Source organism: Belonocnema kinseyi, chromosome 9, assembly GCF_010883055.1.
Source record: "Belonocnema kinseyi isolate 2016_QV_RU_SX_M_011 chromosome 9, B_treatae_v1, whole genome shotgun sequence".
NCBI classification, from domain to species: Eukaryota; Metazoa; Arthropoda; class Insecta; order Hymenoptera; family Cynipidae; genus Belonocnema; species Belonocnema kinseyi.
This window is the reverse complement of record NC_046665.1, coordinates 48,275,645-48,299,666: the sequence shown is the minus strand read 5'-3', so window position 1 is coordinate 48,299,666 and position 24,022 is coordinate 48,275,645. Positions and strand designations below refer to the sequence as shown.

Sequence of the window (24,022 nt, the reverse complement as noted above, 5' to 3'; positions counted from 1 at the left end):
ATTTGTTCCGAATTGTCGGTTTAGTTTCTGAAGTCAAATGATTTTTGTTTAAAATAACCGATTTCCGGTGAAAATACACTATAATACTCTATTGTTGTTGAAAAACTGTAAATATACTTTAAAATCTATATAACAAAATCAATTCTAGACGGGAAATGTTAACACAACCTAAAACTGTTTAGGAAAAAGTGCCTAAAACTTAATTTACGGTGAAAAACACGAACATGGCCTAAAATCGTTCAAAAACATTTTCGCTTCTTTGAAAGCCTACAACTTTTGGTTAAGAGTACCGATTTCCGGCATAAGACGGCCATAAAACCAAAAATTTTGAATTTAAAGACTGAATGATAATCTAAAAGATATTATGACTTTTTAATTAAAGATAATAATTTTTGTCCATTGTAAATTTTCTTTGAAGTTTAATGATTTTTGTTTAAAATAACTCATTTCCAGTTTAAAAAACATTAGCATTACTTTCAATTGTTTTAAAATTGTAAAAAATTTTTGAAATCTATCGATATTTCCGACGAAAAACACTAACATAATCCAAAATCGGCCAAAATTGTTCAAAGATTCTTGATGAAATTATAATGATTTGTTTTAAAATACAAATTTGGATGTAAAAAAACAAAGTAACTATCCTCGTTAAAAATTCTGAATCTGCTTTGAAAGCGAATGGTTTTTTAATACAAATTTGAATCCGTGGCAAAAAACACAATTGCTCAACTTTATAAATTTTGTTATTTTAAACAAAAATCATTTAATTTAAATCTAATGATTTTTTATTGAAAATACCAACAATTGCGACGAAAAATACTAAAACGACGGAACAGAAAATTATTCAGAATTGTAAATCTACCCCGAAATTTTGTTATTTTTGATGAAAATAACCAATTTTATGTAAAAAACAAAACGTTAATATAACCTGAAGCTGTTTGAAAAATTCAAATCTTTTTCCAACTATAATGATTTTTTATTTAAAACATCAGTTATTAGCGTTATTATTGTAAAATTCTAACGTAACCTAACATTGTCGTAACATTATGAAACTTTAAAATATAAAGCTTCTTGGTGTAAAACGCTGACATAACCGAAAAATGTTGAAAACTGGGAATATTTGTGATTTTCGAAAAAGGCTGATTTCCGGTAACAAACACGAACATAACATAAAATTGTTTATAAAATGTGTATCTTAGAAATCCAATGATTTTTTATTAAAATACCGACATCCAGTATTAAATTGAATGAAAATCTGAACAATCTTAGCATGTTTTTTTATTAAAAAAATTTAAATTTTCGAGAAAAAACAATGACATAACAAAAGATTGTTCTAAATTGTAAATATGTTTTTTTAAATTGAATGATATTTGTTTAAATTAACCTATTTCTGGCGAACAACGTCATAACCTTTTAATTGTTCCAAAACTTTAAATCATTTTTTAATAAATCTATATCGATATTTTCGATCAAAAAAACATTGGCTTAAACTAAAATTATACAAAAATGATAAAAAATCTTCTTTGAAATTAAAACACTAAATTAACGAAAGATTACTGAAACTAATTTGATCCAAAATTGTTAAAAGATTATACATTTTTTTAAATACCAATTTTCAATATACAATAACAACAACAACAACGTAAACCAAAATTGTTTAAATATTATAAATATGCTTTGAAATATAATGATTTTTGAAATACAAACATGATTTAATTCAATTATTTTTTTCAATATCAATCTCAAATGAAATACGCCAACGGTATCATAACCTAAAATCGTTTAAAAATTAAAAACCTTTAAAATCTAATAATTTTCGTTTTAAAATGTTAATTATCGTAAAAAACCTTACAAAACCTAAATATTTTATCAACTTTAAGTCTTTTTCGAAAGTTTTTGATTTTATATTAGAATTCTTTTTCAAATTAACTAATTTCCATCGAAAAGCACTGTCATAAATCATGTATAAAATTTTTAGTAATTTATTAGACAATTTGAAAGTTTTAATTTAAACGCGCAAAAGTATGACAAAGCATAAAAATGTTTCTCAATTCGCATAGGGCGTTCTATGATTTTTCATATTAAAAACTTTTATTTTTAGATTTAATTAAAAATTTTATTACATAGAACAACTGGTAGTAAAAAAAATTAAAGATGGTATTCAACCAAAATTACTGCTGGATTTTCGGGACTTTTTTAGAAAGGACAATAAAAGCACATTTTATTTAAAATTTAATATTATAAAATCATGCTAGATTTCTTTTCTATTTTTTTCCTCTTAAAGAATTAATTGGAACTTTTTTTCTTATGTAAAAAACTCCACAAATTTCTCAAATATAGAGATTTTGAGAAAAATAGGGGAAAAGGGGACCTAGGAGACTGATTGTAATTCCTGAAAATATATAATGGAAAAAAAAATGAATTTAAAGGGGAAATTTTTGTGAGTCTTACCATGAAAGAGTAATTTATGTATTCGAATCCTGATCGTTATTCGCTGCGATCAGTGAATCCAGAATCGAATTTTTACTATCTCCCAATTCCAGAGGATCGGAACTGAATGCACCGGTGGGTCTGATATCTGTGGCAGAATTTGTGGCAGGTGAAATTGCGGCGCTTAGAAACATATCATCGTCGAAATCCATTAAAGTTGGGATCGGATTATAAGCCATGAGTTCTCCATTGTTTCCATTACTTCCATCTACAAAAAGAAATGTAATTTTTTATTAATTTTTTGTATTAAAAAGTTCCATTTAATTTCATTAAAAAATTTAATTTCCGACGCATTTGGAATGGACGATTTACAATATTACAGATTGAAATAATTCAAAAATTAGTATTTTTATTTTATTAACTAATTTTAGATTTCACAGTCCAAAATGTTATAAAAAACAGGGGAGACAGGATATTTTTTAAAAGAAAATATGGACCTAATAGGAAAATAAATACTTTAAAAAAATATATGTAGGTACCAAATTTCTAAGATTCCAAGTCGAAATATATTGCATTTTCAAGAAAATAGTTGAATTTTGAACCAAGAAATGTGAACTTTATATCAAGAGATAAATTTTGATCCAAATAGACGAATTTTTAATAAAAAAGTGGAATTTTCTACCAAGAACGATTTTTTATTCAAGAAAAAAAAATGTCTACAAAATTGTAGAATTTCCAAGGAAAAAAGAAAACGACTTTTCTACAAAACGGTTAAACTATCAACCTCAAGATATAAATTTTCAACAAACCATAAAATTTTCATCAATACACTCCCCTTCCTTTTCTTTCTTTCGTCTTTTTCATTTTTATTATCATCAAATTACAATAAAATAAAAAACATAAATAAATAAATTCGCATTACCAACGTTTCGGTACTCGTACAGTACCCTTATCAAGTCTAGAAAAATTTAAGTGGTAGAAATTGACAGCACCCACGAACAGGTGCTCTCCCTTTGATACCTGAGAATCAAATGAGGGTCAGTAGGCCAATCTGTTGTAAACACAATATCAATATCTGTCACAATTACATCAGAAATAGAGAAAGTAAAAGAAAAACAGAATTCATGAAACAGCTACGTTATATGTAATTAATCATATTAGCATAACTTTTGTTCAACCCATCCAAATCGGGTTTTAAATTAACAGATAACTTTTTTTGTTTTTTAATATTAAGCATTTCCATGAATTCCCTCTTTCTCTCACTACTTTTACTATGCAAAATTTGAACATTATCCCAGTCAAACTCATGTTCAACATCAACAAATGCCTTTGTATGTCTGGCAAGAACACTTTTTTAACAGCGTCCTAAACGAACATCACTTTTGTGTTCCTCTGTCCTAGTATTAAGAGGTCCGCCAGTTTGTCCCACGTAATTCATCTTACAGATCCTGCAAGTGATCTTATGGACAACACCACCCTTTATAAGATTCTTTAGATAATTTTGAAAAGGGTGGTGTTGTCTATAAGATCACTTGCAGGATCTGTAAGATGAATTACGTGGGACAAACTGGCAGACTTCTTAATACTAGGATAGAGGAAAACAAAAGTGATGTTCGTTTAGGACGCTGTTAAAAAAGTGTTCTTGCCGGACATACAAAGGCATTTGTTGGTGTTCACCATGAGTTTGACTGGGATCATGTTCAAATTTTGCATAGTGAAAATAATGAGAGAAAGAGGGAATTCATGGAAATGCTTTATATTAAAAAACAAAAAAGTTATCTGTTAATTTAAAACCCGATTTGGATGGGTTGAACAAAAGTTATGCTAATATCATTAATTACATATAACGTAGCTGTTTCATGAATTCTGTTTTTCTTTTACTTTCTCTATTTCTGATGTAATTGTGACAGATATTGATATTGTGTTTACAACAGATTGGCCTACTGACCCTCATTTGATTCTTTGGTTTTCTTTTATTCGTTGTGGTCCAAATTTGGTCGTTGGATTCTTGTTTTGTTTAACATGATTTTGCATTAATTTGATTATTGGACGTTAATTGGGATTTTTAGTTTGGATTGTGGTCTAATTTAAATTTCGTAAATTTCGAAACAAAAGAGATCAATTTTAAACAAAAATTATGAATCTTTAACTGTAATAGTTGAATATTTTAACCAAAATTTAATTTTTAACAGAATAATTTAACTTTCAACTAAGTATTTAGTTGGATATTTTTTCAAAAAGATGAATTCTCAACAAAAAATGCACTAGTTGATATTTCAACCAGAAAATATGTTTATTTCAAATTAAAAAAGGTTGACTTCAACGAAGAAAAGACAAGTAATATAAAGCTTCTTTCACAAATAAAAAAACATGGTTACTTAATATTATATTAAAATAAAAATAAAAATCACGCTCACTATAGAAAAAATACCCTGATTAAAAAAAAAAATGTTCTGAAAATCCTAAATTTATGATTTCTGAGAATGTCAATCGATTGGTAAATACACTATTTGAATATTCCCGGATTTTTTTCTGAAGCGGTACGCCTATTTTAAAGAGCTTATTAGAAAACAACAATAATTTCCAATTTACGTTGATTATACCGTACGAAAATAAAAAGCTGTGAACTCTCCGGTTCTAAATTTGCAAATATTGAGTTAAAACAAGCCCAGAAATGCCAATAATCGCAAATTGAAAAATCGCGTTCGAAGTGCCGATCCCGGAATTTTAGGTCAAAAAAATAATTATTTTCGTCAATTTTAAAAAAAAATTTTACACGATTCGTTTGTCGGAACGGCTGGAGACTAAAATTGCCTAAATACTTTAATAAATCAAGTTTGAAATTGTGGTGTTTTTCGACATTTGCGATGCGGGGTTAGAATCTCAATTTCGCAATGGCGCGTTGGGAAAAATGTCTCAGGTTGCTTTGCTTTTTGTATGGTCTACGTGGGTTATAACTGGTTATAACCCGGTAATATATTTTTCGCTTCAATTCTCGGAATTTACTTTAGCGCCGGAAATTTCTCGATGTTTTCAAAGTTTCTAACCTAACCTATTAATTTTCAATAATCGGAAAATGGGGGGTGCAAGTGGATACAAGTTTAAACACTTTTATCATTTATTTTGCAAGATATTTTTTAACTTAGAAAAATGTAAAAGTTTCGCATTTATAGCTCGCATGGATAGCTTGTATTTGATCAAATGGAAGAAAAATAATTGAAAATGCTCGTAGATGATACGAATTTTATTTTTAATGTTTAATGTATTCATTGCTTTAGCAAAATAATGCTGTTAAATATTCTAATCTGAATTTCTTTTCTTTTATGATCGACGTGAAGTTGACACAGCAACTATGAAAAACTAGTTATATCATATGGAATCGTTTGGTGATCGTTTGGTGGTTTTCGGTGCCCACTTTTGACGTTTGGTGGTCAAAATTGAAAAAGTTATCGAATTTTCAAATTTGGGGTGCTAACTTCACGCTAGCACCTCACTTTTTAATATTTTTGAAAATTTCTTGCGGGAATCGTTTGGTGGTGTTTGGTAGTCCATATTCGACGTTTGGTGGTGAAAATTGAAAACGATATGGAACTTTGAAAAAAATGACCAGCACCCCAAAATTTTAATATTTTGAATTTTGTTTGCACCAATCGCTTCAAATCGTCTGGTGGTATTTGGTAGTCCATTTTTATTGTTTAATAATTGAAAATAACGAAATTATTGTAATTTTTATCATTTTCTAAAAAAATAACAATTGTCAGCGCGCAGATGTTTCCGCGCATGCGGTCGCCCGCGTACTCGTGTACTTTTCATTGGCGCGAAAGTTTTAAAACTAAAGAATTCCAGAAATACAACAGAACATTTAAAAATAAACAACAGAAGACGCGATTAAACGACCAGAGCAGACTATTCAGAGAATAGACCCAAATTTGAAAAATCCACAGTCAGTGGACGGATTGAACTCTATTTCTCAGATCAGGGTGGAAGAGATTAACAATAATTTCTCCTTTCTGAATTCGAAGTAAGGTCCAGAGGCAGGATTTGACTATTCAAACGCAGATTTTCTTTTCGTAGAAAATCAACACCAACTTTTGCCTGTAAATTCAAATGAAAATGCTTGGAACTAGGGTGGAAATTTAGTTTATGCGGAACTTTTTCCTGTTTTTTGTTAACACTTGGCGACTGAAAACTTTGATTCAAGATGATTGAGATTTAATTACATTTTTTTCTTAGTTTTCTCTTTATTTTTTGAAATTGAAAACTCTTCTTTTCTTTTTGTTCTAAATATGTAGGTGAAGTTAAGTCCGAACTCCGTTTAAACCAAAGAATAGCTTTAGCCTAAATTTAAACGCGGTTAATTTATTTTTAAAATTGCAGTATTCTTTAAACGTAAGAAATTACGTAAAAAAACTTAAGAAGTTTATATAATAAGAAATTCATTTTGATACTTTATTAACGCTTTGCAGAGTTTTAGATCTTAAGGGTATTCGATCGATGTTCTAAGGTCACAATTTAATCTGTTCGTTTTACTTCATCGATTCATAATTGTATTTGAAAAATGAGTATCGCTACCGAGCGAAAAAAAACTAATTATAATATTCATAGGGTAAAATAAGGAAATCGAATTTTGACGTTGCAACATACATCCAAAATCTTTAAGGCAAGGTCGACTAAGGGGTCAAATTTCCATTGTCTCTTTTACTTTAACTTTAACTTTTCAAGATAACTTATTATAAACAGTTAAACATAAAATACTATGTTGACTAATTCCTAAGTTCACAGAAAGATTATGTGACATAGAATTAATATAACATATGTGATATTATTTTTATGGAATACTATATAAAAACAGTTTTTTTAATTAAAAACATTAATTTTATATTTTAAGAAAAAGAAATAAAGTTATATTTGAGTAATTTTTGTACAGAATAAAATTTGTTATTATAAGTACCACCATTTAGTTAACATGCGTTGTTCTCCACAATTAAACGATACATTATTTATTAGTTGCCATCTATCTCATACGAGAAGGGCGTTACAGGAGAGAATCATAATATAAAAACATGAGATGATCACTTTACAGATTCTGAAAGAAAATAAATTTTCTTACGTCATGCGACACAAAATAAATAAAACAAAGTAGTATCCAGTGGGTTTGTTTTTTCAATGTGGGAAAATAATTGCGGCAATGATAACATTAGTTGATTGAAAATAAATAATTAAAATACAAAAATTAGCAAGAATCTAGAAAAAAAGAATCAATTTTACCAAAAATTATCTTATTTTCACTCAATAATACTTTCAGATTTAGTATTTTATATAGACAATACAGATAGTTTTCACATGTGTGAAGTTAGTTTTCAGTAATGTGCAGGGCAGTATTCTTAATAAATTAATAAAATACTAGAATATTTTAGTAATGAAAAACTCGATCTTGAAGTAGAGTTCAATTCGTCTAATGACTCTGGCTTTTTCAAATTTTGGTATATTCTCTCGATAGTCAGCTCTGGTCGTTTACTCGCTTCTTCTGTTGTTTTTTTAATCTTCTGTCGTATTTCTGGCATTCTTTAGTTTTAAAACTTTCGCGCCAATGACAAGTACACGAGTACCCCGCGCGACCGCATGCGCGGAAACATCTGCGCGCTGACACCTGTGATTTTTTTAAAAAATTATAAAAATTACAATTTCGGTATTTTTACTTCTTGAACGATAAAAGTGGACTCCCAAATACCACCAGACGATTTTGGAGCGATTGGTGCAAAAAAATTCAAAATAGTAAAACTTTGGGGTGCTGGTCATTTTTTTCAAAGTTCCATATCTTTTTCAATTTTGACCACCAAGCGTCAAAAATGGACTACCAAACACCACCAAACGATTCTCGCAAGAAATTTTCAAAAATATTAAAAAGTGAGGTGCTAGCGTGAAGTTAGCACGTCAAATTTGAGAATTCGATAACTTTTTCAATTTTGACCACCAAATGTCAAAAGTGGGCTACCAAACACCACCAAACGATTCCATATGATAAAACTAGGTTTTTTTATAGTTGTTGTTAAGACAAAAAAGACGAATTTTCAACCAATAATTTTTATACCAAAATGATTAATTTTTAATCCAAAAGACGATTTTTCAAAAAAACAGTTGAATTTTCGACCAAAAAAGATGACTTTTGAATCAAATATTTAATTTGTTACAAAATAATTAATTTTTCTACGAAATGATTACATTTTTTACCAAATACTTGAATTTTCTACAAAGTTTTTGTGACATCTTTTAAGTATAATTTTTATTATATGGATATTTTTATTTTGTAATACAGTATTAAATAATATTTTTAATCGAATTTTTATGATTATTGTAACATTCAAATTTTCTTCGTGAAATTCTTGCTTGTTTATTCGGAGCGAAGTTTTCAATTTGGGATTATTAAGAGCTCGAGGGTCAGGGAACATCTTGCAATTTGGATTCCGTTTTCAGGCAACATTATTATTTTTTAAACATTTGAGGCCACTGATAGAAAAAGGACTTACAGAGCCTTTTTCCAGCAATTCTTTAAATCGAGTCAAACCCTTCTTTTGTAAATAATGTACCAAGCTCGTGTTGATATAATAAACTTCATCAAAACAAAATGATTTCTAACCAAACAGTTGCATTTACAACCAAACAGTTAAACTTTCATGCAAAAGAGACACTTTTTTAACAAAAAAGTTATATTTTTTTAACCAAAAAGACGATTTTTCAAAAATGGAGTTAAATTTTCAAACAAGAAAGGAAAAAACAGAGCATAATCTAAGCAAATTTCAGAACTGCACGGCCCAGCCTTTACACGAAAACTAAAAAAAAAAAACAAACAAAAACAAAAACAAAAAAAAACCAAAAAAAAAACAAAACAAAAAAAAATCACACTTTCCATTCAGTACTGCACACTTGTGCAGAGCTGCACGTTAGATTATGCTCTGGGAAAAAATTAATAAAAAATGTTGAATATCTACGCCCAAAATATGAATATATACAACAAAAAAAGTTAATTTTCAACGAAGTAGTTGAAATTCTGTAAAACTGTTGAATTTTCAAGCCAAAAGGAGGGCTTTTCTACCAAACAGTTACGTTTTCAATCAAATAGTTGCATATTTTTACCAAACTATTGACATTTTAAACCAAAAAGACGAATTTTCTATAAAAAAGTTGAAATTTGAACCCGAACATAGAAATTTTCAACACAAAATATCATTTTCAACCAAGATGATTAGTTTTCTACCGAAATAATATATAAATAGGAATTGAAATTGAATAAAAGCGTTGAATTATTATACCATTAATTTGAAGTGAAAAATGAAAAATAGTTGATAAAGTTTGAATTTATTGGTTATATTTGTTTAACTAGCAAGGCTTTAGAATCGAAACAAAAAAGATCAATTTTAAACAAAAATGATGAATCTTTCACTGTAATAAGGGAAAGCGTGTGGAATCTGATATGGGCCCTTTTTTCATCAACGACTTCATTTCTACAACTTAATTTTTTCGGATTTTACCATTTGTAATTGATTAAAATATTTTTTTTAGAATCTGAAGGATAGGAAGCCGGATGCCATCACGTAGAGGGAGAGCCGCGACGGTGAGTGATTACAAAAAAATATAAAAATCACAAAGAGATCTCGAAGTTATCTTCTTTTTTTTTAATTTTGTGCCCCTCGTTAATAATTGAAAATATAAAGGCGCAAAGTCAAATTAAATCGAGAAAAGAAATATTCCTTACCGTTGGTTTCTCCTTCGTCCTTATCTCCCTTATTGGAATGTGGATCCAACTCCGGGTTCATAGGAATTCCAAACGACATCGGATCTTCGTTCCCAAACAACTAAAACACAGAATACAAAACTCATAAACCATAAAAGTTAGATTCACCTCCCGAAAAGCAGTAATACGTGGAACAATAATTATTATAGAATAGTTTATGATTAGTAAATAATGAAAGTTACAGATATTCTTCGTTTGAACAAGACTGCTTTAGGTATCACTGATCAAAAAAGTTGGGAGTCCTCTAGAAAAGATTCTTTAGTCAATTGCTACAAGAGATGTTAGAAAACTTAAACTTTCATCTTGATGGAGATGTACTTTACCTATCTAGTCATTTGAGCTCCCAAACCTTTCTGAAATATTAGTTATATTCAGTGATTGAAATTTCATATTGGAAATATGATGCGCTAAACGAACAGATTTCCGACAACAGCTATAGCTACAGAATTGTTGAAGCGAATTATTCGAATTTTATTGAATTTAATTTTCCAATATATTTTGGAAATATTTCGACATGAGCTTTGTATAATCAACTGAGAAATTATATGCGATTTATCAATCAATAAGACTCGCATGAGCAGTCAAGAATATTCAAAGAAAACGTTTAGTCTCCCAGAGCAGAAGTTCGAGAACGTAAATACAAATAAAGAGAGAAACTTTCAAATTTGAGGAAAAATGAGTTTGTTTCGTTTAAAGAATTTTCCTATAATCGTGTGCAAAATTGACTCACATCATGCGCCTTGTTTTGTATCAGGAAAAGCTCCTCGTTTTTCGGTTGAATCATTATATTTCCAGCCTGTATGATACAAATATTAATTCGATGGAACTATAAAGGTTTTCTTTCCCATTCAATTGGTGGGTGTGCTTATTTCTTTGTAAGGAAAATTAAATTACTTGTTTACAAATTGGAGAATAAGATTCACGTAAGAAAGTGTTGTTCATTATACCTATCTATGCATTATTTTTGTTAGTTACAAAATCGAGAGAATTTCCAAGATTAGGTGCCAGGGTGTCTACTCAAATCCTGGAAAAGAATTTCCTGACGATTTCGATTTAGATTTAGATTTAATTTAGAAAGCTTTGACAAATTATATTACAAGATATTCTTAAAAATATTGGCACCATTGATAAATTGAATAATGAAATAACACTAAAAAATTCAGTACATATTTAGATTAGCTTTTAACCAAAAATGGAATTGTTGAATTTTTAGTTAAAAAATTTGTCATAAAAAGCAACAAATTTGTAACCAAAGTGATAAATTTTTAACCAAAAAGGTGGATTTTCACGCAAGAAGATTAATATTTTCAAACAAAAAGATGAACGTTCTAAAAAAAATGAAGGGTTTTCAACAAAATTATACATTTTCAACAAAATAGTTGAATTTTCAACTGAAGAAGACGAATTTTCAAACAAATAGTTGAATTTTGAACTAAAAAAGATTAATTTTCAACGAAAAATTGAATAGTGAAATTTTTAGTTAAAACCATTAATATTCCATCAAACTAATCAATTTTCAACTAAAATTATGAATCTTTAGCTGGAATATTTGAATTTTCACACAAATAATCTAAAAAACGAAAGAAAATAAATGAATCTTCGAATAAAATTATGGAATATTTAACTAGAGTAATGGAATTTTCAATCAAAAAGATTAATTTTTACCAAAAAGACGAATTTTCAATTGAACAGTACCCATAAGTTTTCAAACAAGAATTGAATAGTTAAATTTTTAGTTTAAAAAAAATTAATATTTAACTACAGAGATGAATTTTTGACTAAAATCATCGTATATTCAATTGGAATAGTTAAATTTTCTGTAAACAAAATTGTTATCCACGAAATTACTATTTTCCAGAAAAAATAGTTAAATTTTCATATAGTGATGAACTTTAACTGGAAAAACTGAATATTAAACCAAAAAGATGAATTTTTAACTAAAATATGAATCTTAAGAGGAAAAATTGAACTCCCGACCAAAAAGATGAATTTTCAACTCAGCAGATTCATTTCTACAACAACAAAAAAACGATTTTTAAACAAAATACATGATTTTTTAATCAAAACGATGAATCTCCAACAAAAAAAGATTTTAATTTTTATCAAAAACAGCAGGAATTCAACCAAAAAGGACGAGTTTTCAACATGAGTTAAATTTTCAACTAAAAAAGGATTTTCAGTGAAGAGGGGGGGGGGGGGGAAGAGAGAGAAATTGCAAACAAACTGGAATTTTCAAGCATAAAGATGCATTTTCAACCAAGCGGATTAATTTTCTACCAAAAAGAAAGAATTTTCAACCAGATACTTGAATTTTAAACTAAAGACGATCAATTTTCAACAAAAAATAGAATTTTCTAACAAAATAGTTAAATACAGTAATACGAAGCCACTTTTACAAATGAAGAATCATTGTTAGACAATTTCATATTGCAATTTAAAAAAAAAAGTAAGCCCGCTCTCTACAAAATTCCCTGATATTTCCAGATTTTCCAGATAGGGTAGACACCCTGGACGTGGAAATAATATGAGATAAATAAATGAAAAGCAGGACGAATCTCTGATGGTGCATTGATAACTAGTTTTTGGAACAGGAATTGTTATTTTATAATAATCGTTGAGTTAAGATAACTCAAAAAATCAGTCTCGGGTTGAAGAACAATAACATGGGCACACAAAAAAAGTGGTCTGTAAGACAGACTACACTAGCATATCTATATGTTTTTGGGGTCGCTGAATCCGAATCAGGTGTCCAATTAACCAAGTTGGCTCGTATTTTTCGGAAAAACGAAAAAATAGACGTAAAATCGACAAAAACAGCGATTTTTCAGGTATATTTTTGCAAAAAAATATATTTTCTCGCCCGGTGGACTTAACCAACATATTTATATTTCTTTTGGGTCGCTGAATTCGAATCTGAGGTCATATAACCAATTTGGCTCATACTTTTTCGAAAATTGCAAAAATAAACGTAAAATCGGCGAATACAGCGATTTTTCTTATATACTTTTACAACAACAGAATTCTTCATGCCCAGTGGTCTAAATCAGCATATCCTTATGTTTTTGGGGTCGCTGAATCCGAATCAGAGGTAAAAAAAAACGAGTTGGCTCATATTTGATCGAAAAATGCAAAAATAGAGGTAAAATCGACGAAAACAGCGGTTTTTCGTGTATATTTTTGCAAAAAAAATATATCTTCATCCCCAGTGGACTTATCCTGCATATCCTGATGTTTTTGGGGTCATTGATTCTGAATCCGGGGTTCAAATAACCTAGTTGGCTCATATTTTATCGAAAAACGCAAAAATATATGGAAAGTCGACGGAAACATCGATTTTTCAAGTATATTTTTGCAAAAGAAAAAAAATTTCATGACCGGTGGACTTTACCAGTATATCTATGTTTTTTGGGTGGCTGAATCCGAATCCGGGGTCCAAATAATCGAGTTGGTTCATATATTTTCGAAAAACGCAAGTCAATCAAGGTCCCAAACGAAAGCAAAACCCATTACGTAGGTCTTTTGAGGACAAAAAGTTCGATACAAGCGACATAAAGAAGAATAAAAAATAAAAGAACGCTATAAGCGTGAGAAGCAAGGGGACTCACGGTAATAAAGCACCCAAAAGGGAACAGAATTTAGTACGTCCACGTCGTTGTTCCTGGGTAACGCTAAAAGTAAATAAAACCTATTTACAAAAAATCCTACTACTGCCATGCAAGAAGACTAACGCAAATTAAAAACCCCGAAACGTGAGATGCAAAGGGAATCTACAGTGAACGACAATCCCAGTCGAGGAAGGTAAAGGTTTAAAGGTTTTCGTCGATCTTATGGGTAATTTTGCGTTTTTCGATCAAATATGAGCCAACTGGGTTATTAGAACCCCGGATTCAGAATCAGTGACCCCCAAAACATAAGGATATGCTGGATATGTCCACCGGGGATGAAGATACATTTTTTTGCAAAAATATAGACGAAAGACCGCTGTTTTCGTCGATTTTACCTCTTTGCATTTTTCGATCAAATATGAGCCAACTTGGTTATTTCGACCCCGGATTCGGTTTCAGCGACCCCAAAAACATAAGGATACGCTGATTTAGACCACCGGGCATGAAAAATTTTGTTGTAGCAAAAGTATACAAGAAAAATCGCTGTAAACGCCGATTTTACGTCTATTTTTGTGATTTTCGAAAAATGATGAGCCAAATTGGTTATTTAGACCTTACATTCGAATTCAGCGACCCAAGACATATAAATATGTTGGTTAAGTCCACCGGGCGAGAAAATATTTGTTTTCCCAAAAATATACCTGAAAAACCGCTGTTTTTGTCGATTTTACGTCTATTTCTTCGTTTTTCAGAAAAATACGAGCCAACTTGGTTATTTAGACACCGGATTCGAATTCAGCGACCTCAAAAACATATAGATATGCTAGTACAGTCTGTCGGACAGACCACTTTTTTGTGTGCCGGTGTAATTAGTATTTATTTAAATAATTGAATTCGAAGATGACATTTGGATTAGTTAAGTAAAGAAGATGCAAGGATTACCAGGAAATCAATAAAACCACAGAGACTCAAGCAATGTTAAGACAAAATAGTTACGTACTCCAAGTAATGTGTTGGCATCAATACTGTAACCTTCTCCGCGCAAAATCTCTCGCAAATTTTCCAGTTCACTTTGCATCGTTTCGAGATGATTGTCGACTTCGTCCCTAAATATAAATAATCAAATATTAATATTAGAATAATTATTTTCGTTTATAATCCCCAAAGGCAATATTAAAAATTTTTTAATTAAAATTTTAAAAACTTAAATTATTGCAAAGTGATATATATTTTACAAGACTCTTACCTCACGAGGAAGTAAGTAATTTTCGAATCATGCGTAGTTTTATAAATAAAATTATTTATAAATATTATGTTCAATCCCCCCTAATTTAGTTTTTTGTATTACATATACTTTACATACCTTTCATTTCCCGAAACTTAATAAATATAATAGGGAAGGAAAAACAAAATTAGGAAGGCAGAAATGAAGATCATCATGTTAGGGAACTGAAACTTTAAAGATTGGTTTATGATATGAAATAAAAATTTTTGGTTTAGATTTAAGATAATTTAAAGGAAATAAATTTTCAAACTTGAACGGAAAACTGAGCATTAAAAATTATAAATTGTATACTTGACCGTATATTACCTGTTGATTCGTATTTTATGAGACACATCGCCCTTAGGAATATTTTCAATCTATCTCATCCTCTAATGTGTGCTTTATTATTGTTTTTAACATATATTGCTTGAAAATTGGAAGTATTTAAAACTAAAAATTCACTTTTCGATTAATTTGCATTCGATTTTTAATCTCGCGAAACTATTGACACTTTTTTTTAACGATGAAACTATTTTTCATTTTGCCTTTACAAATTTTTTTGCTAGATTTATTTAAATAACATAAAGGGATTTCAACAAATTTTGATTTTATGGAATTTCAAAAAATTCTAAGAGATTGTTAAATTTCAATAGATTGAAAGAGATTTTATAGGGTACGAAAGCTAAAAGGGACTAAATAAAATGGAGTTAAATTTAAAGAGATTTTAAGGGAGGCTGTTCCGGATTCTAAAGATTTATGGAATTTTAAACATTTCAAAGTGTTTACAGAATATAGTGTCCTTTAAAAGATTTGAAGATTTCATAAGGATAAAATGATAAGTAATTTCTATGCATTAACAAGAATTTAAAAAATTGGACTATTCTCTATGGATTTCAGAGAATTTGAATAAAATTCATGAGTTTCTCATATGTTTCAGTGAATTATAATGGATATCAAAAGTTTGAGGAGATTTCCAAGATTTTGCCATATTTGAAGGGATTCCAGCATTAAAAAAATTTTAAGATATCAGGGAGTAATTTTATGGGATCTCAGTGGCATTACAAATTAAAAACATTTTTAAGGGAATTTAAAAATATATTAATGATTTCAAGATATTGTACAGGGATTCAAAAATGTGAAGAGATTAAAAAAATTTCATAATATAATAAGATTCCATAAGGTAAAAAAGAATTTATATAGAATTCAAGGTATTTCAAGGGGTTTTATCAGAGTTTATGGGATTTTACGAGATTTCAGAAAATGTTCAAGATTTTATTATTTTTTCATGGATTTTGGAAAGATATCACTGATTTTGAGATGTCTTACGGGATTTTACTCAACTAGGGATTTCACAACAAAATTTAAGACATTTTATTAATTTCAAGGAAATTCAAAGGATATTTAAGAGATTGACGCAATTTATAATATTCCAAGCAATTTAACAAGATTTTAACATTTTTAAGGGGTTTCAAATAATTTCGTAAAATTTCAGAAAATTTCAAAGGATTTAAAAAAAATTCCAGCGTATTTATGACATTTACCTCATTTCAAAAGATTTTAAAGAAGTTTACAATATGTGAGGGATTGATAGGACTAAAAAAAAGTTTTACTGTAAGATTTTAAGGGATCTCTACGAATTTCAAGTAATTTTGAGGGATCGCAGAGAATTTCAAAGATTTTAATATTTTTAAAGGGATTTTAGAAGACAATAAAATTAAAGATTTCAAGACGTACAGATTAAAAAAATTTTAAAGTATTTTATAAGATTTCAGATAGTTCAAAATATTCCTACAAATTCGTATGGCATTTACTAAAGTTCAAGGAATTTTATCTGATTTTATGTGAGGATTTAAAAGATTTTATTATTTTTGAAGGGAGTTGGAAAAATGATTACTAATTTTAAGATGTTTTACGGGATTTTACTCGAGTATTTAAAAAAAAATGTCGAGGAATTTAACGAGATTTCAACATTATTAAGCGTTTTCAAATAATTTCGTAGGGTTTCATACAATTTAAATTTTTCAGGTTTCAAAGCATTTTACGGGATTTCAAAAGAAATAATATTTTAAGGAATTTGTATGGACACAAAATTTAAAAAATACTTAATTCTCTGTTTCCTATTTTTAAAATATCATCGCATTTTTAATTTGTTAAATGAGCGTCCGAGGTCTGTTTTTGGTTAAAAGAGATTAAAAATGTAGAAAACGTTGACAAATTTAGTTTAAGAAATAAATAAAATAGAAAAGTGAGCCCTTTTAAGGCCCCAAACATGTTTAAATACTTCAAATTTTCATCAAATAAAGCTCATATCGAGGAAGAGCCACATTGAGGGATCGGAAAACCGCTCCTCATTAAATTCTAAAATTTCCCCGTACTCACGACGAATCTTGAGCACCCATGGTTTGAGATCAACTTACGTTGGAGCTAACCTGTACGCATCATCTGCCAGGCCAGAGGAATTGAAACGACTTAAAGATAAATTATCGGTAGAAGCACTTGTGCTTGCCCCAGTTGGCTCCTTATTTTTATCAGCCTCCGAGTTTCCGTTATTGCTACTACCAGCAAAATTAAACTGTTCCTGCTCCCTAGCAGCATTCTCCTCAAAGTCGAGACTCTGAACACTGTTTGGACTGTTGATATTCTTGCTGTGATCGCTCAAGCTGCTTGTGCTACTCGCCATCCTATTTTCTCCACTCTCAGCATTGTCATCTGACAGTATTTCTGGAATAATCAGAATATTCTCGAGCTTCACCATTTCAGGATTGTTTCGAACTTCCTCCTCAATCTCGTCAATCTCGTCAATCTCGTCGAGATCTCCACTGCATAAATCAGGATCCAATTCCTGTTCTACATCCTTGTTCAAATTAGCTGCCATCGCGGCTAACTTTGAGCTTCTAACTGTTGCCAGTGGAACTGGCTTTGGAGTTGTTGGCGAATTACTTTCAAAAATCGGTATGGGCTCTTCTTCTTGGGGTACTTCGACCATGATCGTTTCCTCCCTAAAAAGGAAGATTTCATTGCTAGTTTTCCTTCCTAAGTTCATCTTTTGATGTACCTGAAGTTCTTGATAACCATATTATTTGCAATCACTAAAAAATTCGTTCATTTGAACGTGCAGAACTTCAAGCACATGAGCTTTTGCTCATTTAAAGTATGTTCAATATAAACGACAGCAGATTTTTGACAAGATGGTTCTTTCGAGAGAAAATCTAGTTTATTAATCAGGTTTTCTACAACTCAGGGAATTCTGAAAGTCAGGAAATGTCAGGAAAAACCTGAAAGAAGGAATTTTAGATAAACTGAATTTGAAGTTTCGGGGTGATCCACAAATTATGTCAGGCGTTTTTCTGACCCCCTTCCCTCAAAGAAATCTTACTAAGCATTTATAAACTTAGGGAATAAACATAACTTTATCATTTTTTTTATTTTCTAACTTTTTGGATAACAATTTTATAATTTGTTTGAAAAATCAACCAATTGTGTCAAAAAGTCATCCTTTTTGGATGAAAACTCAACTGTTTGTCAAGATTTCGTTTTTTTTGCTTTAGTATTCAACAATATGGTTGAAAATAGATTTTTTTAAAATAAAAATTCATACTTTCGGATTGAAAACTTAACTGTTTTGTGGAAAGTCCGACTTTTTAGCTTGAAAGTTCAAAATTTTTTATATTTTTTTTCTCGGCTGACTACTATTATATTGTCTACTAATATATTCTAACTGAGAATTCATCTTTTTTAATTATAAATTTTATTATTTGATTAAAAATGCAATTGCATACTTCGTTAAAAGTGGAACTACTGTGTTACACATTTTTTTCTGATGAGGTTTCATCTTTTAATTTCGAAAAAAGGTATTAAGTTGAAAATTTAACATTTTTGATGACAATTTTTTTTTTCTTGAAAATTCGTCTTTTGTCATGGAATATGCAACTATTTTGCAGAAAATAATTGTTTTTACCTGAGAATATAACTGTTCACTTTTCCTTGAAAATTAGTTGTTTCATAACTCGTCTTTTTTGGATTGAAATTTCAATATTTTAGATGAACATTTTTCTTCTTTATTTACTGACTAATGTTCTTGAAAATTCGTCTTTTTTAAGTGTAAAAAATGGAAAATTGAGCTATTTTATTGAAACTTTCTTTTTTTGGCGGAAAATTAGATTTTCTAAATGTAAATAAATTATTCCATTCTTGGTTCAAAATTAATCTTTTTGAGTCGAAAACTCATGCATTAAATAGTTAAAAAATACAAATACAAATTTGATTTATTTTGTTGAAAATTCCTGTGTTTTTTTTTGTTTTAAACTTCATCTGTTATCGTAGAAATTTCATCTTCTTTGGCTAATAATACAACTGCTTGGTTGTTGAAATATATTTTTTTAATTCAAATGTTTTTTGGTGGAAATATCAACTATTACACTTTTGGTTGAGAATTCATTTTTTTGGTTGAATATTCATGTCTGATGAGAGTTTAACTATTTTGTTGAAAATTCCTTTTTTTTTTGTTAAAAATTAATTACAAATTTACCTTTTTTCATTAAAAACTGAACTATTGGACTAAACGTGCATGTATTTGGTTGAAATTCATGTATTTTGTTGAAAATTTATCTCTAGTTGAATATTCGTTTTTTAGTTCTAAATATTTTTTAAACTTAAATTTGATATTTTTTAGTTAAATTTTCAAGTATTTTGTCGAAAATTTGTCTTTCTTTTTAGAAAATTAATCTTCTTGGTTTAAAAATCAAGTAGTTCATTCAAAATTCTTACGCAATTTGTGCATGACCCCTTGTAAAATTCTGGCTGTTGACACTAAAGGTTCTTGAAATAAATTTAAAAACACTGAAAAAAAAATTTATAACGGTCAGAGAAAACGAAAAATGAATTAGGGAAAGTCAGGAAATTTCGGAATTAGAATTTTTTAGCAACTCTGTTAATATTTGGAAAACTAGTTTACAAAAGATAAAATATGCTGCATGGTAAAATTAATAATTTATCTTTTAAATTTCTTTCATACATTCTAAATTTTAAAAATTAAATTCAATGCAACATATTCTAAAGAAAAGAATGCCATGCAACAGATAAAAAGAAAATTTCGCCGATCTACGTAACGAATAATGAATAACGTAAACATAAATTAGATCAGTCGACATTTTAATTTTCAATGCGATTCAGTGAATAAAATAGGAAAAAATTAACAAAGCATTAATTACCCCTTTTTTGTTTGCTGAAAAAACAAGGAAAGAAAAAGGTTTGGTTAAGATGACTTCAATCCAAATATATAAAGACCAGGAATATTTTTGTTGATTTTGTTTCTGGAATGCCTTACAACTATATTCCGACAAGACAAAAATCTTTGCCTGGGTCCTTATTGAAAAAATCTGTTTCTAATTTACGAGGTAAAAATTGGGTTTTCACAGTATTTTTACTTTATACGTCTATGACTACAAAAAAGGTTTTCAGCGAAATGTATAATAATTTCCGATTTTATAAAAATGTCTAATCATATAAGATTACATAAGATTCCAAAATAATGTACGAGATTACAAAAGATTCCATGGATGATAGGAAATCTATTATAGAAAATCATGATATAGAAAACAATGATAGAATAATCAACATTGGAATAAATAATACGAAAATATTAGAGATTAATGTAAAAAGTAGAGAAACTATAGAAGACAAATTTATTCTAGAATGCTCAAAATCTCATAAGAAAGAACACAAAAATAAAAATTCTAAACAAATAAATTGTACACAACAATTTGTGAATTCCTTTAATATTTTCGAAAACTCTTCAAGTTTAATTATGATACGTATAATTTAAATTAAATTTATTCATTAAAGTTACCTAACAAACACCGTTTAAATGCCTATAAGTCTTTGAAATCCTTTAACGTTGTAAAATTCCCTTAAATACCTTAAAATCTTTTGAAAGATTTAAAATCGTTAGGAATCCCTTCAAAATTTATTTTATTTATTTTCCCCAAGTTTACTATAAATATCTTTAAAACTTTAGAAATTCGTTTGATTTTTTTAAAATGCCAGGAAAAGTTTGGAAATCTTTTAAATGTTTAAAAAAACGCGCATTAACTATTTAATACCGTGAAAGAGTACCAAATGCCTGGATTAATTTCTCAAAAACCTCCTGATAAAAATTCTCTGGAATTCCTTAAAACTCTATTTATATTTACATTCTTCATTTTTATCATTATTTTTTTGCAATAAGTTTCTATCATGTTTTTATAGAATAGCAAGAAACAAATAACTAATTAATTGTAGGAAAATCATTATAGACCTATACTGATACTACTTCTACTGAACAAAAACTGAAGAATTTATAGCAATTAAAAATCAAGCAAAAAATAGTAAATATTTTGTATGCAAAACATCCATGCAGAAGAGTGAATAAAAGTAAATAAAAATTATTCTGCAGCGAGAAAACATCGACGAAGTTTTTAAAAGAGACTGAAAATTAAAAAATAAAACACCAACACCAGGCGATCGAATAAGTGAATTAATAACCTGCATTCTTCTCCTGACTCCGTCGAAGGGATCGAAATTTTGATAGGCACGGTGCTTTTCCTCCTAGCAATATTCAAATTCATATTACAAGCCATACGTGTTCCGAACTATTTTTGTCTCTACTCATTTGTAAACCGAATTATAACTTTCTAATCCTAAACCATCTGTTTATGCGGTAAAAATGTTAAAGATAAATTTTAACTAAAAACACCAAGTATCTAAAATTCGAAAAATTCTATTTAAAAATTTGCAAAACATACAAAAATCTGATATTCGAAACACTAACAGCAAAAATGGTTTTAATTTGAATAGTTAAAATAAAAAAAATTGTCATCTTTTATTTATTATTGAAATATTTATGCGATTTATTTTGTTATTAATAAACGGATTATAAGGAATGTTGAACCCAATGGAAAACCAAACATGCTTATCAAGTTTGTGTAGATTGGCAATATTTATAGGAATTCATGAAAAACCAGCATTGTTAAAGACACAAAAATGTAAATGGAACAGTACACAGAAAGGAGTTTTTGCAAAATTCTCGAACGCATTTCTAGCAACTCTTTTAGTTTAAAAAAGGGACTTACTTCTTTTTGCCTTTCGCTCGTCTCTTTCTGCCATCGCTCTCTTTTTGAGGAACACACTGAATATTTTCGGGAATCTGAACTGAATCACAGAAATGAAGAACCTCGGAATTATCTTCATCCGCGACCGGTTGGGCTTGGTGCTCGGGACTCTGAACTGTTGGATTTTGTTGATTTTCTAGCATCCTGTAACAAATAAAGACAAGGTTAACTATATTTCGAAATGACTCTGAATCGAATAAAATAAAATAGAGGTACTAACTCAGCGACTATGTACTCTGAATCTAAATCGTGCTCAGAGATGTCTAGCTCATGAATCACTGGTCCCAAGGGTGATGTTTGAGCCTGGAAATAAGAAAAATGAACTTAAAAATCAGTTCTCAATACTTCAGAAATCACAGTCCACCCATTTTCTTTTAAACCACCTAAATTTCAAAAATCCCCTAAAACACCTAAAATCGAGAATTTGGACGAAATTTTCCCTTTTTCTCCCTAGCCCTCTTTCTTAAGGTTTCGATTCGTTTTTTAATAATCATAAACAGAAATTCCAGGCAATATGAGATTTTTCACGAAATTAGGGGAATAAATTCATCAAATAAAATTAATGTAGGTATTAATATAAAACTTAAATGGTAAAGCTTCAAATTCCTAATATTTCAAGTAAAAATAGTGCATATTCAACAAACAAAAAAATAGATCAATTTTAAAAACAGACATTTGAATTTTCAAACAATAAGATTAATTTTCTATAAACAAAAAGATGAGCTTTTACCCGAAGAGCTGAATTTTCAACTAAAATTATGTATCTACCCCAAGAAAAAATTAATTTTTAACAAAGTACTAGGCAGCCTGATAAGTACCTGCAAATTCTAAGAGATGGCATTAGTATTCACTAATGTGAACCATTTTCGTCGAGTTTGATCCTTCAAATGACGCCTATCAAAACTTTAGCCATTTATGTTTACGCATTTACAAGTTACAGCACTGAGAAGCGACTAGCCTCCGAGTTTTTTTTTAATATGGAAAAATCTGAGTTTCGAGTTTTTATCAAACACTACTATCTTCGCAAGAAAACGATATCCGAGACCAAGGCCAAGCTGGATAAGTATTACCCGGACTCTGCACTGTCGATTGGAACGATTCATAAGTAGTTTACCGAGTTTCGTTGTGGCCGTACGAGCACAGTTGATGCTGAACAATCTGGGTGCCCAAAAGACGTCACTACACCAGAAAATGTCGAGAAAATCCATGAATGATGTTGAATGATCCCAAAGTGAAATTGAGAGAGGTAGCTAATGCTGTAGGCATATCATTGGAACGTGTGGGCAATATCGTGCATTCAGTTTTGGGCATGAAGAAGCTCTGCGCGCGATGGGTGCCGCGTTTGCTCACAGTGGACCAAAAACAAATTCGTGTGACAACTTCCCAGCAGAATTTGGCATTATTTTCGCGCAAGCCGACCCAGTTTTTGTGCCGATTCATAACCAAGGATGAAACCTGGATCCACTACTACACTCCTGAGCCAACGCAACAGGCAAAACAGTGGGTTCCACCGGGCCAAAGTGCTCCGAAGCGTCCAAAAACGCAACAATGGGTCGAAAAGGTTATGGCCTCCGTATTTTGGGATGCACATGGCATAATATTCGTGGACTATCTTGAAAAAGGTAAAACCATAACCGGAGTATACTATTCATCATTATTGGACTGATTGAAAATCGAAATCGCCGAAAAACGACCGCATTTGAAGAAGAAAAAACCGCTTTATCATCACGACAATGCGCATGTTCATTCATGCTTAGTTGCACAAGCAAAATTGCATGAAATCGGC

The 24,022-nt window shown here is 29.7% G+C and overlaps 1 protein-coding gene across 5 annotated transcripts in view; it reads right to left on the bottom strand.

Annotated features, from left to right (window-relative positions):
- LOC117179615 (heat shock factor protein-like) overlaps positions 1-24,022 on the bottom strand; it is a 46,137-nt gene that overhangs the window by 1,534 nt on the left and 20,581 nt on the right. Inside the window, exons 5-12 of one of the 5 annotated variants that reach the window (XM_033371606.1) lie at positions 22,457-22,539; positions 22,198-22,380; positions 21,611-21,673; positions 17,518-18,087; positions 14,825-14,930; positions 10,950-11,015; positions 10,181-10,280; positions 2,449-2,695 (exon numbers count right to left, since the gene is read on the bottom strand). In XM_033371606.1, coding sequence (XP_033227497.1) covers positions 2,463-2,695; positions 10,181-10,280; positions 10,950-11,015; positions 14,825-14,930; positions 17,518-18,087; positions 21,611-21,673; positions 22,198-22,380; positions 22,457-22,539 — 1,404 coding nt within the window. In that variant the 3' untranslated portion in view covers positions 2,449-2,462. Of the gene's footprint in view, positions 1-2,448; positions 2,696-10,180; positions 10,281-10,949; positions 11,016-14,824; positions 14,931-17,505; positions 18,088-21,610; positions 21,674-22,197; positions 22,381-22,456; positions 22,540-24,022 lie in introns of all 5 variants that reach the window. The other 4 variants (XM_033371605.1, XM_033371609.1, XM_033371608.1 and 1 more) reach the window with 4 other exon arrangements.